The sequence below is a fragment of the Salarias fasciatus genome, chromosome 5 (assembly GCF_902148845.1).
Source record: "Salarias fasciatus chromosome 5, fSalaFa1.1, whole genome shotgun sequence".
In the NCBI taxonomy this organism is placed as follows: Eukaryota; Metazoa; Chordata; class Actinopteri; order Blenniiformes; family Blenniidae; genus Salarias; species Salarias fasciatus.
The window spans coordinates 24,987,335-25,005,642 of NC_043749.1; the positions used below are offsets into that span (position 1 = coordinate 24,987,335).

Consider the following 18,308-nt stretch of genomic DNA (forward strand, 5'->3'; position numbering starts at 1 on the left):
TGTAATAAAATTTATGGTGTCCCAGCTCCTCCTGATGCGCCAGACCAGAGTTGGTCAGTCTTCATGAAATTTATGTGTTGGATTCCAAGCCAATAATGATTTTTACTAAATGAAGTTCATCTACTGACGACACTAAATGTCTCAGTTTACAGGTCTGTCCTTCTGCCAGTGCTGAGTGACGAGAATCTAAAGACGCCGGCCTGCTCTGATTAAAGTGAAACGTTATTGCTTCTTCTCTCTTCTGCATAGTTGACTCTGAAAGAATAAAATATTTCTTATATGTTCATTTTTATTGGACTTTTAATTGATTGTCACTTGACTGCCACACACAATGAAGTTAGAAATCCAACTTACTTTTGCTTAAATTCTTCTCAAGTACTTTTCTTAAAAAAAAAAAAAAAAAAAAATCAGTGAATTGCTCGTCTTAAAATCTCCATATAAATATTAATGGTTTGCCCTTTTACCACACCTCTATGATTTCATTCCACTGAATCAGTTGCTCTGTAATTATTCATTTATTCATGTGATTCTCTAATAACTTCAGTGGCTGCTGGTGCTTGACTGTCAGTCAAATGAAGTGGCTCATACTGTATGTTGGAGAAAAAAAATAAAATTTCTCAAACTTTACAAGTACATTATGAGTATTTAATTTCTAAATAAATCAAAGCAGCGTTAATTTTTATAAAACTGTATGTGCCCCAATATAATATTTTATTATAATGTGAGTATTTGCACCCATTTTTATTCACCTTTTACTATTTTCTTTCTTGATCCTCAAATATCCATCTTAGTCCACAATATACTCACTTGGTGACTGCTTTTGTTTATAAGGCCACGGCTGCTTATTATGCTTTTAATTTCAATGCTTCCTCTTATGCTTCTGTTTGTTTTTTACACACTGCAAACTGTGTTTGTACCTCATGCTGCGACTCTCCTCCCCTTCAAAATTAGTCCTCATTCTCCACCCACAAAAACTTTGCTTGGTGTCTCTTGACACAATCCGAATTTGAAAACTTGGGTTCACAGCTCACTGGGATCTGCGTAACGCTGCCAATCCTGCAATCACTTCTTAGACTCTTCTCAGGTACAGAAGACTTTGATCTTTCCAGAATCTCATGCCTTGATTATCATTTTTAAAGTGCTGATATCACTGATTTCAGTCTTGCTTATGCATTTTGTGAAGTAAAAGTGCAATTTGTAGCAGTGATTTTTCATCATTCATCTGATGCACCACCAACAGATTTGTGTTTTCTTAGGTCAAACCCAAAGAGACAAGATGCTGTTTATGTTTTTTGTGCTGTCTTCTGGGTTTTTCCTGGACATGGGAATGTGTACTGCAGGTAAGAGATATGTCTCTATTCATGCAGCAACTATAGAAGAGATTTATGTGGATTTAATGTCTGAATCTTGTGAATGAGCACCGGTGCAGAAGTCTGAGAAATGCCCAAAAAACTAAATATTGCATTTGGACGTTGATGTTTCAAAAGTCTGACCCGGTCACTCCGTTTGTAACTCAGCCTGCTGACAGCTTGCTTTCTTACTTTGCCAAATTCTTCATGTTTCTCGGCATGATGCAGTAGAAACTTCGTGGCCTTGACGAGACATAAATACATAAACTGTCAGCTCAGATGAAAATCAAAGTGTGGCACCACATCCTGTCCAGCTCTTGTGCAAAAACAGAAAAGGAAGCGGGCCAACTGTCAATCTCAGCAAAAAGAACGGTAATAAATCAACTGTATTGGGTGAACAAAGACGCTGTGTTTCAGAGCGGCCGGAAAATGACAGGAGCCTGAAGAGCTTGTCTACGTGTCATCTTCTGAAAAGGAGGATCTGACGGTTGTCAGGATCACCCTGCGGTGATGGATCCCCGAGGCCTTGGCCTGAATTGAGTCTTTTGATACTCTTTGACTGCCCTCCCATCTCACAGTGCCACGGCATTGAGAATCTTTGAATTAACACACTGCTCTAAATAGATTGTGGAGCTCAAACAGTTTGCGGTTCGGAGAGGAGAGCGGCCAGATCGGCAGGAGCCCGGAAACTTCTGCTGCCTATAGAAAGTCGATACATTCACCCCGAGTTTAACCTCAGACTTCTCTGCGAGTCAGAGTTCAGTCTGAGGAGCACAATAGGATCTTTGACCAGGCGGAAACGGACGAGGAGCCGCTGTGTTTCTTTAAGTTGTCCGTATTTGCATTTCAGATTTCAGTGACAAGAGGAATAACAGCTGGGTTCCTTCAGAAGGTGTCGAGGGACATTTTCCCCAAAACTGCCCATTTTTAAACATCTTAAAGCAAGGACTCAGTCAAAATCTGCCCAGTCATGGGTGACAATATCTATCGTTTGAGTCCAGCTGGACCTTTCTGTGTGGAGTTTGCATGTTCTCCCTGTTTGTTGCATGATGCTTCCTGCAGCTCGCTTTCAGTTCTGTAACACTGATCTCTCAAACATTGTTGCCATCTGCTGTTCAATTCTGGGCTTCAATTTCAAATCATGACTTCTAATCTACTGAAACAGGACTGGAACTGCGATGAATTACTTTCTGATTATTTTTACATTTTTCCAAACTCATCCTGTGGGCTTGATTACACTCTTTTTTTGAGGCAGGATGTATTGAACAGACTGTTTGACTCCAAACCATGCTGCTTTTTGTTTCATATTGTGCAGCACTGAGTAAAACGTAGCCAACAGTAATCCCTGTTTTTCATTTTGCCCATTTGGAAGAATGTGCTGCCCTTTTCTGAACTAACATGTCACCTGTCTCTTCCCGTTTCCCCCAACGTCAGAGCAATCAGAGCTGAGGATCACAACAATCAAGGTAGTCCATTGTTTTTCTTCCAGACTTCACATGGACCTGTCAGCACAAGGCTGAAGATGAAAAGTCAAATCAATTCACTGATTCTTGTTCGAAAACGTCTTTATTTTCAGCAAGATCCATACACCATGTCCAAAGGTGCACAGCTGGAAGGCTTCTGCATGGACCTGCTCTCAGACATAGCCGGTAAACTGGGCTTCAAGTACCGAGTGCAGCTGGTGAAAGATTCTTCGTACGGACGACAGGATGAGAACGGAAACTGGAACGGGATGATCGGAGAGGTGGTGAGGGGGGTGAGTACACAAAACGCCGCTCTGAGGAAGAAGTGAAAATCTAATTGGTTTAAAGCTTGAATTCCCCTCCGTGATGCATCCTTCCCTCTCCGCAGGAGGCCGACCTCGCAATTGCGCCTCTGACTCTCACTGCGGCTCGGGAGAAAGCTGTCGGGATGACCAAACCCTTCATGCAGACAGGAATCAGCATCCTGCTGAGGAAGGACATCTCGGAGGGAGCAGGCCTCTTTGATTTCCTGTCGCCCTTCACAGCAGAGACCTGGGTCGGAATACTCATCGCCTACGTCGGCACCGCTGCCTGCATCTTCATAGTTTCCAGGTTGGAGATGAAACTTTTCATTGATGGCTATGATTTATTTATTGATCTTTCTAAATGTGCTTCTTCTAATTTTCATCTGTGGGCAATTACACATTTTATCTGGCAGTGAGAATCCCTGCGAGTGTTGTCACATTAATATTTAACAATCTTTTTTTATATGCAAACTGCAGACTCAGCCCATGTGAGTGGAGTCAGCCGCAGAGTGAGACCAACACATTCAGTTTCCTGCACAGCCTCTGGTACACAGCAGGAGCTCTGACCCTACAAGGTAACACCCACAATACAACCACTAGAAGGAGAATTTTTTTTTTTTATTAATTCCCTTCAATTTTCGGTTTCCTTTGTGCGTTGTGTTTCAGGCGCTGGTCCTCATCCCAAAGCTCTTTCAGGACGCGTCATCTGCAGCACCTGGTGGGTGTTCAGCGTCGTCCTTCTGGCTTGTTATTTCTCCAACCTCAGCTCCTCCAAGAGCCCAGAATCCACTCACCTGACGGTGAAAGGCTTCGAGGACCTGGCCAACCAGGACACCATTGAGTATGGCTGCCTTACGGGCTCATCCACCCTCGCTTTCTTCAAGGTGAGAACACCCCGAGAGGAGGATGGGGGTTTATTTCTGTCACGTAAAGCACACCCAACAACAGATCTGTTCCATCAACCACCACTCGGAGCTTAGGAGAGGCCTGCACCACACCTTACAAAATCTGGAAATCTGAAAACTGAAGTAGGAGAAAAACACATGCATACGCTACACAGAAATTCTCCAAGCGTGGAATTAAACTAGGTATATTCTCTCTGTGAGATGAGAACGCCAACATTTTTCATTTCTAATGCCTTGTGTTCATAAATGAGACTAAAAGCAAAAAGACCTTGAAAACGCTAGACCGGAAATTATTTAAGTGCATTTGCAACATTTATGAAGAAAAGATTTTTGAGAAATACAAAGAAGTGCTGATGAGCAGATGTTTTTTGATCTGTACTGTGGAGACTGAACACAAGGTTTTTCCCTTCATTCAGAATTCAAACAACCCTGTGTACCGCAGAATTTATGAGCATATGGAGAGATCAAAAAGTTTGGTGTCGTCCATGGATGAAGGCGTGCGGCGCTCTAAAGAGGGCAACTTTGCCTTCATCGGGGAGTCGGTTTCTCTGGACTTGGCCGTCGCGCGTCACTGTGAGCTGGTCAGGGCTCATGAAGTCATTGGCATGAGAGGTTACAGCATCGCAGCTGCCCTGGGTGAGTCTGAATCCTCATCGAAGAGTGTGAGAAAGTGATGATGGTCCCATCCTGGTTCATCCGTCACCTCCCCCCTCCGTCCCCTCCAGGTTCTCCCATCATAAAGAACCTCAGTGTGGCCATCCTGCAGCTGAGCGAGGCCGGGGAGCTGGCCTACCTGCGCAGCAAGTGGTGGGCCAGCAGCTGCATCGCAGACAAGGCCAGGGCGGCGGCGGCGCAGCCTCACGGCCTCAAGGGCCTGTTTCTGATCCTCTCTCTGGGGCTGGGGCTGGGAGCGCTGCTGGCCGTCCTGGAGCTCGCTTCCAAGAGTCGCAGGAGCGCAGCTGAGCAGAGGGTAAGTACCTCAATGCAATCAGCCCTTCACGGTTTTTATGTCCGCTAACCTATTTATTGATTGTCGGGATCTATTTTACTGACAGCAGTTACTCGTAAACAGCAAAATTATCCCCCTGGGCAGACTAGAGGGCCTCGCGCCACATGTTTGACATCCCTGACAGCACAGATATCTGTGATAGAATATTAGGAGTAATGGCGAAAAATATGAGGTAAAAGTACTCAAATAACCAACCAAGCACATTTTTAAAGATCGAGGCATAAGAGAATATAATCTGACCATTGTCACATGGATAAAATTCTGAAAAGTCTGTCTATACATCCATGTTCACTATGAATTAATCAGTGTGTTTTTGTGTCTTTTTCATAATCCTGGTTTTCCACAGAAGTCATGCTGCACAGTCCTGACCGAAGAACTGAGTCTGCGTTTGAGGAACCACAGCGACAACGAATCCCAAGAAAATGTGGAAAAAGACAAAGAAAAAGCGTAGAAGCAGTCTCAAAAACTGTTTTTCCTAACCTTTAGGTTATTTCTTTAGGAGTTTATAGGTCTTTCAGATTCATTTAATATTTATTAAAAACTCTAATTCTCTAATTTAACTTTTACAGATTTTTGTAGATTAGATAAACATTTTCATACATTTGCAATGACAAAACAACTCACATTTAGTAAAATATATCATTTATTATTTGCACGCACCAACTCTAAAATTGAAGTGAAACACTGCATTTTGATCTTGTAAAAAAAAAAGTTTACACAATTCTTTCTTGATTTACTGTTTTTGACCCTTTAACAGGTTGTTCTGTAAAATTGGCAGTGGCATTATGAAATTTATATCTAGAAACATGTTATAGGTACAAACTGATGATTGTAAACATTTCAGATGAACTAAAAGATGGTAATAAACACACGTGTAATCCTGCTCTGAGGGAAAATCTGCTGACTGGTGAGTTTGTCCTCGTTGTTCTCGCTCCTCTGTGTGTGGTTGCTGTTTCATATCTTCTTTGTCTAAAGGACCTTGATGTCAACAATCTAAACTGTGGCCTAATCTGCGAAGACAAAAGTGAAACTGTTAGAAGGAAAGCCAGCATTTTCCTCTCTGGCTGCAGATCTCTCTGTTGTTTCACCTCAAATACTCACCGTCCTGGAAAAGCGGCGATTTGCAGCGGATCTCCCTCATCTTCTGGTCGAACAGGGCCTTCATTTCCCTCTGCAGGGTGCCCTCCTGCTGCCCGCCGCCACGGGGCAGGAGCTCCAGGCTGTCGCTGCTGCTGGACGAGCTGTCGGACAGGCTGAGGCCGTTGGGGATGCGGCTGGCCTGGTGGCTGTAGCCGCCGTGGCTCTGGGCGCGCTGCGCCTGCCACTGCAGGGCCGGCCTGCGGCTCGCCATGGGCGTCTGCGGGGAGGTAGTCGGTTTCCGGGGGCAACTGCGTGAGCGGGCCTTTGTCCGTACGGGCGGGGACGGCCGGGGGTTGGCGGGGGCCTCTAAAGTCCGTCTGACCCTGGCGGGGGAGGACGGGGCGACGAGTGGGGGGGCTTTGGCTTCGGGCTGTGGCACAGGCTGAGGCTGAGGGAGGGGGTCTGCCTGACTCTCAGGTTGTGGCGGCGGATCGGGTTCTGTGGCGGTGGCGATGTCCCCGTCGGGCTCCGGGGGAGCCAGGGGGGCCAGGGGGGCCGGGGGGGCCGGGGGGGCCGGGGGGGCTTCTCCAGACACTTCTGGCTGCTGTGGCTCAGATGTCTGAACTGTCTGCTGCTCAGCGCAGTCTGACTCTGGTAACTCGTTCTCCAGCTCCTCTTGAATGATCGGATTTTGGCTGTCGAGAGCAGGACCGTCGGCACAAGAAGGCTGGGAAAAGGTCTCGAGGTCAAAGCTTTCCGCTCTCATGCAGGGCGCAACGCCAGAATGATGGGAATCAGTGGAGGACATCCGGCTGAAGATGCCTCTCCTGGTCTCCGGCGGTTCATGAATTTTAACTCTGTGAGCTCGCTTCACTGGCTCACTCAGCGTCCCTTTGTGGATGGCCGCCTTGGCTGCCGGCCCCTGCAGCAGAAAAGACAGTTCCCCGTTTCGGCTGTCCTGGGAGATGGTGTCCAGATCTTTGCGGAAGTACAGCGCGCGCCCGTCTTCGGAGGATTGGACGGAGGAGTCGATGGACGGCTGTCTCTGAGGACCCTTCATGTGCTTCTGAGCCGCTTTCTGGATGTGTTTTCTGGCTGCTTGCACAGCGTGCACGGGTTTAATCTGTGTTACATATTGCAATAGTTATTACAAAATCAAAAGAGATTTAAGGTTAAACATGGCACAGAAAGTCCTTTCATACCTTTCCAGTTGCGTCATGAATCGCAACATGAACAAAGATGGACGACTCCGCCATTCCTTCCAGGTAAACGTGCCGGTAGCCTGAAGAAACAGTGATGGGAAAGTTAAGCTTTTGTGTTCATTTCTTTTACATTTCACGCCAAAACAAAATTCCTTTTTGACAGAATATTAGTTGTCCAACTTATTAGTTATTTACTTTTCTTGAAAATTATAAAGAAGAAGGCATGCTGGGAAATACTAGTGAGCTCCTTCAGTCAGTATTTATTTTCTTCCCTGTATCTTATAACATTTATTCCTGAGGTGAATGATACAAACACTTTAAATTAAACTCTCAACATCTGCACTTTTTTTTTTTAAATTAACTATATAATAGGTGTTCATGAACATGTCTGCCTACGTGCCTCCAACCCCCAAAAATATTAAGTCAAAGGTGGACAGCCTAGGTTTTAACGGTGAATTTGACTAAATATCCGTGTTTATCAATACATTTTGAGGTGAAATCAAAAGACTCGTAGTTCTGACTCTAGCTGTACTTGGCTCAGTTTTACTCGATATTCTTTAAGCTGGTTGTGTAAAATAGGTTTCAGGGTGCTTTTAACAGGGACTGGAGGAAAATGTAACATATTTACTCTACAAAATCCCTCTCTGGAGGTTCATTCTAACTCGTACCTGGCATCATGCTGATGAACGCGATCGTCCTCTGTCCGATGAAGTCTCGCCCGATCGGATCGTGATCCCACACCTGAAATCGCACCAGGGCGACCTGAGGCATCTGGATGCTGAAGACGAGGGTCTCCTCCCACATCGGGTTGAAACCTGTACGAAGGAGACGTGTCAGAGACGTAGTTAAACACAAAAGTCAACTCAGTGTGATGTTTTAATGTGTGTTTTCCACCACTGCTGTACCGTTATCGTCCACCACTCTGGTTTGCTGCTTGGAGCAATCTATAGGCAGACCAATGATCTCAACCTCCACAAATGGGTCAATTATCTAAAAACAGAGAGTTTCAGAGATGAAATCTGAGGTGTATCAGTGATGTAAATCTACTTTTGTGTTGTAGTTTTCACCTCTCCTCTGTCTCCGAACATGGAGTCTCTGGGTTTGGGAAGCTGCTGTCCGCTGATGATCTTCAGCACCAGCTGAGTCTTTTTGTGTCCCGGTACCGGATCTTCCAACATGGGGTTAAAGGCAGCTAAGAAAAGAAAAAACACAGCCATAGTCATCACACCCTCCACCACACAGGGTGGGATTAACTCAGCGCACCACACTGATATACGTACATTTACACATGCACTTAGGCTTCAGAATGTATCCACAGTTTCCGTTGCTGGAGAACTTGGCTCGGTTCAGCTCCAGCATACGACCCTCGGTCTGAAAATTCATCGCAACTAAAACGACACGGTGGTGAATTAATGACAAGCCGGAGGAAATTACCAGAGAAGCCTCACAGCGGCCGTACCCATGTGGCATCCCGTGTTCCAGTACGGCTGCGGGTTGAAGTTGCTGGAGTCCACCCGGTAGTTGGACGGGTAGACTCTGATCAGCTGGCGCTGGTTGAAGCGCACCAGCTCACCTGGCTTCAGCAGCAGGATCTGGTTCATCACCGTCTCGTTCAGGGACGACACCTGCCAGCTGTTTGTGAACGCTGCCAGAAACACAACAGCAACACCAACATGAGGGGTCCCTCATAAAACATTCTGAGTTATTTCTCCCCAAAAGCTTTTACCTTGTGTTTCTATCTCATGGACGCGCACTGATTTAGTGTATTTCACCAGGTCTGACAGAGCACGGGACAGCCGCATCGTTTTCCTCTTTCTGAAGGGAAGGCGACAGACGAGTTTAGCCTCAAACACTCTGAGCTTTGCTCTTGATTGACTGACTGAATACTGTGTCTGGACTTACTTTGGATGGTAAACAATCTGTGTTCTCTCCCTGCTGCTGCTGTAGTCCGATTCACCGTCAGACAAGGCCTTGTTCTTCACACGGACTCTCTTTTTCCTCTGTGAAAAAATCATTGTAATGAAGTCAGTTGAAGGGTTAAATTGTTAAAATGGTGATGGGTAATGTAATTTAGTGGAAGTTAAACAATTTGTGATGCAAGAAGGAAATAAATAAGCAACAAACCTTTCTTTTAAAGCTCCGAATGATTGATCTTCCAAACCGCCTCTTCTTTTTTAGTTGATTAGTGGATGTGACGCTATTTCCATCCTGAAACAGTCAAGATGGAGTTCAGTCATCCATCCATCCATCCATCCGTCTGTCCATCCATCCAACCCTACCTGAGAGTTATCCTCATCCTCATCATCGTCTTCCTCCTCTTCTTCGTCCCCGGTGTCTTCGTCGGACACGTCTCCCTCCTCCACGTCAGAATCGAGGTTTGCCGGCAGTTTCTTCCCCTGAAAAAGCAAGACTTCCTCCTCAGATGTGGCCTTCATGTGTTGTCTATCATCATCGTCACTGCAGCGGACTGAGAAGCACCTTGACCAACACTTTTCCCTTCAGGATCTCCGGGGACGGCAGCTTCTTGCACTCGTGCGCGTTGACGTTGGACAGGTCCAGCTTGTCCTGCAGCACCTCTTTCAGGTAGGCGGCCATCTTTTTCTGCTGAGGCACAGTGCAGTGGTTCTCTATGGACAGGATGACTGGGTACCTGTGGAGGGCGGGGTGGTTCATGATGTCTCCCACAGCTTTAGTGAAGCAAACACAACCAGCATCCACAGCACTTACTGTGATTTAGTGAAGGCATATTTGTTTATTGTTTCCACCACGTCTTTAAAGAGGATTTTGGATGTTAAAGTGTAGCCGTGATGGATTATGGGCTCTCCGTCCGGTCCGTCCCAGCAGTCCACTGACAGAGGACGCATGAGAAACGCTTGAGTTAGCCGGAGACATTTCACCCTGGTTAATGGTTACAAATTACAGCTAGAAACATTAAACACCTGATAGCTTGGTGTAACAACACAAAGTTTCAAAGTTTGGTGAAACAGAGAAAAACAGCAGCAGCAACATGGATGAATTTCCTGTATCTTACAGTTTTAATTTGAACTGGATATGAAATTTAAGGTAATTTTCTTACTGGAGGCGGTAGAAGGTTTGTAAGTATTGATAATTGTGTCACTCTTAAGGCTCACGTCACGTTCAAGCTTTTCCCTTACTTTATGTGTAATGTGTAACCTTAATACGTAACCTTATGCTGTCAGAAAATACTTAGAAATTTGAATTTGAAATTTGATTTCATCATGTTTAAAATGTGACTGCCCTAACACTATTATGTTTGATACGTCTACCTGAGTCATCCTATTTTTACACAAGTACAGTATTTATAGGGGTGTCAAACACACTGGTCCAGTCTGGCCCTCATGACGACCTTGCATGGTGTAAACAAGGTGTACGGTGTGAACACTGTTTAGGTTTGCCAGTCCCAAAACAAACAGACAGCCACACACACACACACACACACACACACACACACACACACACACACACACACACACACACACACACACACACACACACACCTTGCTGCAATTTAGTGGCACCATTTAGCCTCACATGAATTTTTTTTGGATTGCATGAAGTAAACAAAACACGCACACAGGGAGAACATGCAAACGCCATGCCGACAGGCATTTGAACCATGACCTTCTTGCTGTGAGACAAGAGTGATAATTAATTTTTCCTTCAAAAAGGAAATCCTTCACCTGAGCAGCAGATGGTAGCAATGCCTGTAGTTATGCAGCGAGAAACAAAAGGCTTACTGTAACACTGAATCAGCATGACAACAAATGATTGTTGTATTTCCCTCTTTTTGTCCATATAAAGATCAAACGGGGCTGCATGTGTCCCCTCAACTAAAACAAGCTTAAACCCTTTAGTTTACAGATTTCTGTGAAGATGACTGTTAGTGCTTTGGCCACCTGTGACAGTTTGTCCTGAAATCACGAAGAGACAGCTGAAGATGCCGTTCCGCAGGCTCTCACCCTCCACGCAGCGACAGCCGGCCTGCAGCACGTAGGCGTACATCTCCACCCTGGACTGAGAGAGCAGCTGGTCCCCGGTCAGGTAGGTGTTGTGTGACGTGGAGATGAAGTAGTTGGAGAGAGGCTGCGTCATGTCCTGGTTCACCTGGTTGTGCTCGGGGTTGAAGATGTCTCCCGCGGGACTCCGCATGTAGTTAGTGAACCCTGAGGAGGGACAGGTTCAAACCAAATGACTGAATCGTGGCTCGCATGTGATGCTTTGGACGTTTCACTGACAAGCAGAGACTCACATACCATCGATGCCCAGAACCATACGCTGGAGGTTTAGGGGACACGGCTCAAACTTGACGATTATGTCAATGAGATGCTCTCTGGTCAGGCCTCGCATCTGTCCATGAAACAAAGGCAGGACAGGGATCAGCTCATTTTTAAAAGGCTGGCGGCTGTTTTTATTTTTTTGTATTTACACTACCTATATCAGAAAGTCTCTTTTTCACTTAAAATCATAGTTTCAGCTTCCTTATTTAAGTGAAAGTGAGAAAATACAGGGTCCAGAAATTAGAACAAGAGTCCCTACATCTATGCACATGCATCATTGTTAGTAAGCCTGGAAATAACAGATTAATCATTAATGATGACACCGATCGAAATTCCGTTGAAACTAAATTATTTTCTGCATGAAAAAACAGAAACTGGAAGCCTAAGTGTTCCCCCATTATCAATGTAGACTGATTATTGTTACATTTGTGACTTTCTGTAGCTTCATTATTGTTATAATAACTCTGAACCATCCTCAGATGTTAAAACAAGAAGAAAAACCAGGCTGAAGAATTTATAAACCTTTTATTTATCTGTTTTTATCTTCGTTATGCAAAAAAAATCACACAAAAAATGATTCCCTAAACTTTACCTTGATTATTCCTTTAAATGGACATCAGGTTAAATGAATGCATGTGATTCAGAGTGAATCTCATGTGCACGTGACGACTGCTGGTCACAAACAGCATGGATAAATGCTGAGGGTAACAACAAATGCATTAAGTGATATTTCCTCCTGAAATGAAAGATTGCTGTGATGGCTTTGACTCATTTGTACCTTCTGCTCAGCCTCCAGGAAGCGTGCCAGGTCGTGCAGATCCATGACTTCTTTCTGATTGCTGTAGGAGATCAGAATCAGGTAGAGATCTCTGCGTGTGGAAATCATCTTGTAGAAGGAGCAGAACTCTTCAAAGCCAAGAGATCCCTGGTTCTCGTCTGTGTCTGCTTCCTGCAGATAGGGACAAAACTATTTTATGAGCCAGCGATAACCCTCCCTCGGTGTGTGTTTGAGATAAAATGCCCACACGTACTCCTGTGGATGAATCTCTCTCAGCAACAAGAACACAGAGACCCTTCACAGGGAAGGGTTTTTTTTGGGGTGGTGGGGTTTGGAGAGGGAGTAAGGGGGGTGAAGGGAGCTACTGGACTAAAGCAATCTTGCAGTGCAACTAAAGCCATCTGCGAGAGCCATATGGTCCTCCTGTGGCACGCTCCTCCACCGCTCTGCCAAAAATACTGTACAAACATATTCCTCTACTGGACCCGTCTCCTTTCTCCCTTTTTTTTTCTGGACTCACTGCCTCTCTGATGAAAATGACAGGAAAGATCAGACAAACAGATTTTGAAGGAAATGAAAATACTGAGAATTTTTCACTTTTTTTTTAACTTGCACAGGTTGATATTTTAAGTTTTTTTTTAATTTATTGCTGTCTTTACAGTACAGATGAACATCAGATAACTGGAATCCATGGTAGATATGTTTAATTTAACTTTCAGTTTTGGAAATGTATCATATTTTGTGCTGAATATCAATTATTTTTCTGTATGTACATTATATTTATCGGTGTATCTGTTATATTTGTTGTATCCAGACGAGACTCACAGGGAGCTGGAGCTGATCCCAGTGGACAGCCGAAGATGACAGGCTTCAGCACACACACACACACACACACACACACACACACACACACACACACACACACACACACACACACACACACACACACACACGCGCAGTCTTGTATTTCTATCCTTGTGGGGACCGTCCATTGACTCCCATTCATGTCTAGCCCCTAACCCTGACCCTTACCCTAACCCTAACCCACACCACAACAAAGCCTAACCCTAAAGAAATGTTTTTGCACTTTTACTTTTTTCAGTAACAACAACATGGTCAAGAAAACACTGTTTCTCCTCCTTAGGACCGGAAAAAGGTTCCCACAAGGCACGTCGTTCCACGTTTTGCTATCCTTGTGGGGACATTTGGCCCCAACAAGGATAGAAATACAAGAACACACACACACACACACAGAGTACGGAATGTCTTTGGATTGTGCCAGAAGCTGGAATACCAGGAGAAAATCCATGCAGGCCCAGGTAGAATATGCAAACTCCATACAGATTGGCTTGGATTTTAACCTGAGCAGAGCGAAGTAACATACTACACTACACTCTAACTTAATCTGTGTTTTACTAGTGGTCTGGCTTCAGTAGGGACATTGTGATTTATTTTAGGAGGGGGTCAGTTGTCAATCAACCTGCATAAAGTTGCTACACCTACTCTGTACTATAGCTGTGTTGTGTATCTGTTCCTCAGTGGTTTCACGCTGCAGACCCTCACAGTGTGAAAGTTGATAAGAGATTTCACTCTGAGATCCATGAAGATGAAATACCGTTAATATGAAAGCAGAATGCCAAAGATGGAAAAAATGAAAGCAGTAGCCGAACACACGAAGCAGAAATGATGAGCCACTTCATAACCCGGCATTAAACCGCAGTGTGAAGTGCTGAGAGGGAGTGATATGTCTGATATATCGTCCCATAGTCTACATAGCCTTCCTTCTACTAAATTATTTTCACCACATGGGAGGGAAAACTTTTTTCTGCCCTGCATGGTGATTAATAAGCTACTTCACCAACAAAGAAACCTCTGAATGAATTTTCAAAACGGCAGTGCTCTCTAAACCCACAGAAGCACGCATTTAATTTTTTTTTTTCATTCATTTTTACCAAAATGTGCTATGAAGGTGTAAAGCTCTCCATTTGATAAACATTGAAATGGGGAAGTGGTTCGTGTAGCTGGATTGTGATCAGAAGGTCACCGGTTTGAAACTCTGGACAGGCTTAGTAACTAGCAGTGTGGTCTGTTAAACTGTGGCTGGCCTCAGCGCCTTTAGGATCAGTTTAACGCACTTGACTCTCCAATCTGCATGAATATTTTCTATGAGCAAACTATATTTTTTTAGCTTCACCGGACAGCAGAGTGAAAATAGGTAAAAGGTTCACCCACATTACCTGAAACATCTCTCTGACTTTCTGCTTGGGCAGGTTGACGTTGAGTTTGTGCAGCAGCTGGTGAACCTCTCCAATGCTCAGGGTGCCGTCTCCGTTCTTGTCGGCCTCAGAGAAGGTCTGCTGTAACCACGTACGACGAGTTAAGGTTCATGATCGCGTCCATTTAACTGATTTCTGAGGGTTTTTTGCCGTGGATAAAGGATATTGATCTCGGGTGCGCTGCCTCCGGGCCAGGCTGTCCTCGTCACTGATGCCGGCCATCAGGTACTTCAGCCCGGTGACCCAGGTCCGGGCCTCCTCTGAGTTGGTGGTCACCAGGTCCAGAGACTTCACTCGCTCGCCGTAGTAGATACTGAAGCAGCAGTTTGGGTCGAAGCGGTTATCTGCATAACGCCTGAAGATCTCAGACTTTTTCCCCTCGCAGACCTCATGAATGGAGTCAATAGTGACTGAAACATGAAGAAAAAAAAAAGACATAAAGTAATTCACAGCTGTGAACTGTTGTAAATCAGGCATTGGTCTTTATGATCAATATTTCACTTTGATTATTTACAGACTCAAGGGGTTATGGGTAAAGTATTGAAATTTCAAGATATGATTTTTGTGTGAGTTTTTCCATCAAAAATGACTTTTAATACCCTGACGTACAGGCAACGTGCTTGAATGCTTGTTTGACCTTTCTGTAAGCAGCAGTCCCTTTTTTTTTGCTGAATTGTTTCATCCAAGCGGGAGCAAAAACATTTCCCTTCCCTCTGAGATTCATCAAAGCTCAGATTTAGACTTGTTTAAGTTGTCCTCATGACGTTCAGATGATGTTAACTGTCAGAATAGTTTCTCTTGGTTTTCTGACAAGCTGGAAACTTCATGGTTAAATGTGGAAAGCTGAAGGTGTTCTGTATAATATTTCCTTTATGGAAAAGAAATGTGAAATTCTCATGTTTGTTTATGTACAAGAAGGGAATTACAGACCAACAATAGATGAAAATTGGAGCAAACGAATATTTACTTCAAAATCAAGCCACTTCTTCTTTCTGATTCAAGTGGATCAAAGATGTGTCGAGTGACACCTTTCTCAAAATCACAACACTGTACTGTTTCTTTCTTTTTTTGTTTTTCTTTCAGTATCCAGAGCCACAGGGATGATTTGACGTAATGTGAAACCAAAGCAAACATCTGCAGGAGTGAGCAGCAGGGTGGTCGCCGCCTCACTTTTGGCCTTGTCGTGCTTCCTGGACGGCCGCCAGCGGATGCAGGACTTGTGCTCGTCCAGATAGAAGAAGCGGACCAGGCCTTTCTTCTTCCCCTTCAGTTTGCTCATCTGGGTGCCGGTCTGCATGGTGCACATACATCTCTCCACTGCAGGGGAGCACAGAGACACACAAACACTTCTTTTTATCTGTTTATGAAAAAAAAACATCTCAAGAACCCAATGTTGTCGTCATAGAGAACATGCAAACTCCACTGCTACGAGGAACGATTACACTCAAATCAGAGAGATTCTCTCTATGAGGTGAAAGTGAAGCAGCTTCATTAAAGCCGTCAATCCCGCTTTGATGTGTCGCGCGTGACGAACCGTGAAGCGTCTCCACCTCAGAGACACAGCGTGACGATCATCCAACCGGCTGACGTTCAGGAGACGGAAACACGAGGAGGACGTTTCAATTACTCCGCCGGGCTCCCTGAAGCATGCGAGGTTATTAGAGGTTTACCATCAAGCGCTTGTTTATGAGATTATAGGCTGCGTCACGCGGATTTCAAAAGCTGTTTATGTGCTAATAATATGAAGCAACCTGCAAGAAGAATACACCGTAAACGAACTGTGGAAAAAGCAACACCGCCAACGAGAGCGTGCTGAGTAATGACGATTTCCTACAACTTTCCCACCTTTAAATTCATTGTGGGGTTCAAATGTTGCGCAAACAGTAACTTTTATCAAAGAAAGCACGAATCAGGATGGGATATCGTCCTGTTCAGATCATTTTCCAGGTGATTGTTTTTTGTTGCAGGTAACCTTTGTAATCTGAAGCTCAGATACATGTGACTCGACCTGGCACATCATTGAGGCTAATCCTGCGGGATTGTCTGCTGTCCATATGCCCATTATCTGCTTCACGGCTCCTCGCTTCTGTTTTGTCTGCAGCCGTTTGCAAGAGAGTATACCAAGGCGGAGGTCTTCGATTCACGAGCCCCGAGTTTGAAATGACACTCAATACTTCCAACTTCATCTTGAAGCAATTTGCAGGCACCACAACTAAACAAGCTGCTTGTAATGCAATGTTTTTAGAGAGTTTGACAGCAAAATGAGCCATGATCATTTAAGCCTGTTGTTGAAAGAAGACTAAAGGCTGTTTGGAGCAGGTTGGATTTCAGTGTATTCTACCTATCTGTCCCAATCTCCATTTGGGCTGTGCCACCACGCTGCCGCCGATCCAGAAGAACTCCTCTGCCAGTCTGGAGACGGACGCCTTCTGCCACAGCTTCGGGGAGGTCATGATGGACGGCGTGGGGGAGTTCAGGCCGCCCGAGGCCCGCCTGTCCTGACGGCTGCTGGAGGCCCTCGCCAGAGAAGGAGAGAACTTCCCAGAAGACAGAGATCCCAGAGACTGGAAGGTGGTCTTCTTGGGCGACAGCGAGGACAGCGGCGGGCTGCCGCTCAGGCCCGGGGATGCTGGAGCCATGGCTGGGCCGCCGCTCATCCCTGAACTGTGCATTAGGCTCCAGCTCTCCTGTCCCATCCACTCCACAGGAACCTCCCGTCCTCCTCGCTCCGCTCCGCAGAGAAAAGCTGGTCACGGCCTCAGCATGTCCTCGTCTTCCCGCCAGGAGTCAGGGAGAAACATTCCCACCCCGAGGGTTCAGCCCTCCTCATCGTCCTCATCCTGCCGTGATTTATTTTGTTGCACGTAGAGAAGGCGCTCAGTGAGGGAAGTGTGCAACTCGTCTGTGTCTCTAAATCTTCCTCAAGCTGTAATCCTGGAGGGAAGCCTCAGCCTTGCTTTCATGGAGGGATTTTCACGCAACCAGTAAGCCTCTGCGAGAGGAGAGTGGGTTAGGAAGGCTGTGAGTAATCATGTAACTGCATGAGTGGCACTCACAATAAACGCAGGACACGGGAATTATTGTACACTTTATGCAGTGTTGTGTTAGGCTATTTTTTGACAGAAACAGTATTTAAAGTGGGACTTTTGTGCCGGTTAAGCTTGAATTATTGTGTATTCAATAGTGTGTAATGATTTCCCCCTACAGGCAGTGACATACAGTACATGTGCTGCATTCACTGAACTCTCTCTCCATACAGGGAATAAAGATAAATAAAATTTACTTTATAATACTCACACAATTGTAACTAGAAAGAGTTACAATTACTACTGATAAATATTTTTTTTTTAAATTTACACGTGTATCTGCTCTTCTACTTAAATAAAGAAGGAAAACAGATTTACCACTTCTGGAAAACTCAACTTTTTTCGAGGTTTTCTTTTCTTTAAATACAGATTTTAGGATATTTATTAATTATATTATATGCCTTGATTTCTGAGAGCAGCTGTCATGGTGTATTATCATAGTATGGTAGCATTAGTCTAACATAAGGCAACATAAGGCCCGGGGACCTTTATGTGGCCCTTTAGCTCTGCTTGACTGGCCCTCTGGGTGTCACTGGGAAACCAGGGAACAAATGAAA

General features: G+C 44.9%; 3 protein-coding genes across 3 annotated transcripts; 1 reads left to right on the forward strand and 2 right to left on the reverse strand.

Moving 5' to 3' along the window:
• The first annotated feature begins 973 nt into the window (after positions 1-973).
• grik6 (glutamate receptor, ionotropic, kainate 6) lies at positions 974-5,482 on the forward strand. The gene is made up of 10 exons (XM_030091517.1): positions 974-1,084; positions 1,257-1,340; positions 2,784-2,815; positions 2,926-3,105; positions 3,201-3,424; positions 3,595-3,692; positions 3,784-4,001; positions 4,439-4,658; positions 4,748-4,992; positions 5,378-5,482. The coding sequence occupies exons 2-10, from the start codon at positions 1,277-1,279 to the stop codon at positions 5,480-5,482; spliced, it is 1,386 nt and encodes a 461-aa protein (XP_029947377.1). The 5' UTR covers positions 974-1,084; positions 1,257-1,276.
• A 620-nt stretch (positions 5,483-6,102) lies between these two features.
• LOC115388171 (uncharacterized protein KIAA0754-like) lies at positions 6,103-7,171 on the reverse strand. Its single transcript, XM_030091129.1, has one exon. The coding sequence runs from the start codon at positions 7,169-7,171 to the stop codon at positions 6,116-6,118; it is 1,056 nt and encodes a 351-aa protein (XP_029946989.1). The 3' UTR covers positions 6,103-6,115.
• A 136-nt stretch (positions 7,172-7,307) lies between these two features.
• plch2b (phospholipase C, eta 2b) lies at positions 7,308-17,190 on the reverse strand. The gene is made up of 19 exons (XM_030091515.1): positions 17,007-17,190; positions 15,836-15,982; positions 14,832-15,075; positions 14,627-14,756; positions 12,390-12,560; positions 11,588-11,681; positions 11,294-11,497; positions 10,041-10,161; positions 9,792-9,963; positions 9,593-9,709; positions 9,438-9,521; positions 9,216-9,313; positions 9,040-9,128; positions 8,773-8,958; positions 8,594-8,701; positions 8,381-8,505; positions 8,219-8,303; positions 7,982-8,128; positions 7,308-7,393 (listed from the first exon to the last, which is right to left on the reverse strand). The coding sequence occupies exons 1-19, from the start codon at positions 17,116-17,118 to the stop codon at positions 7,308-7,310; spliced, it is 2,520 nt and encodes an 839-aa protein (XP_029947375.1). The 5' UTR covers positions 17,119-17,190.
• Positions 17,191-18,308: the final 1,118 nt, after the last annotated feature.

Bases quoted from the DNA above. Each gene is read 5' to 3' on its own strand.
- plch2b (XM_030091515.1), bottom strand. From the start codon at position 17,118: ATGACCTCCCCGAAGCTGTGGCAGAAGGCGTCCGTCTCCAGACTGGCA. The intron at 14,757-14,831 runs ATATCCTTTATC...AACTCGTCGTAC, and splicing joins AGGCAGCGCACCCGAGATCA to GTGGTTACAGCAGACCTTCT. The intron at 9,710-9,791 runs GTGCTTCTCAGT...TTGCTTTTTCAG, and splicing joins AGGGAAAAGTGTTGGTCAAG to GGGAAGAAACTGCCGGCAAA.
- grik6 (XM_030091517.1), top strand. From the start codon at position 1,277: ATGCTGTTTATGTTTTTTGTGCTGTCTTCTGGGTTTTTCCTGGACATG. The intron at 3,425-3,594 runs GTTGGAGATGAA...TGCAAACTGCAG, and splicing joins TGCATCTTCATAGTTTCCAG to ACTCAGCCCATGTGAGTGGA. The intron at 4,659-4,747 runs GTGAGTCTGAAT...CGTCCCCTCCAG, and splicing joins CAGCATCGCAGCTGCCCTGG to GTTCTCCCATCATAAAGAAC.
- LOC115388171 (XM_030091129.1), bottom strand. From the start codon at position 7,171: ATGAAGGGTCCTCAGAGACAGCCGTCCATCGACTCCTCCGTCCAATCC.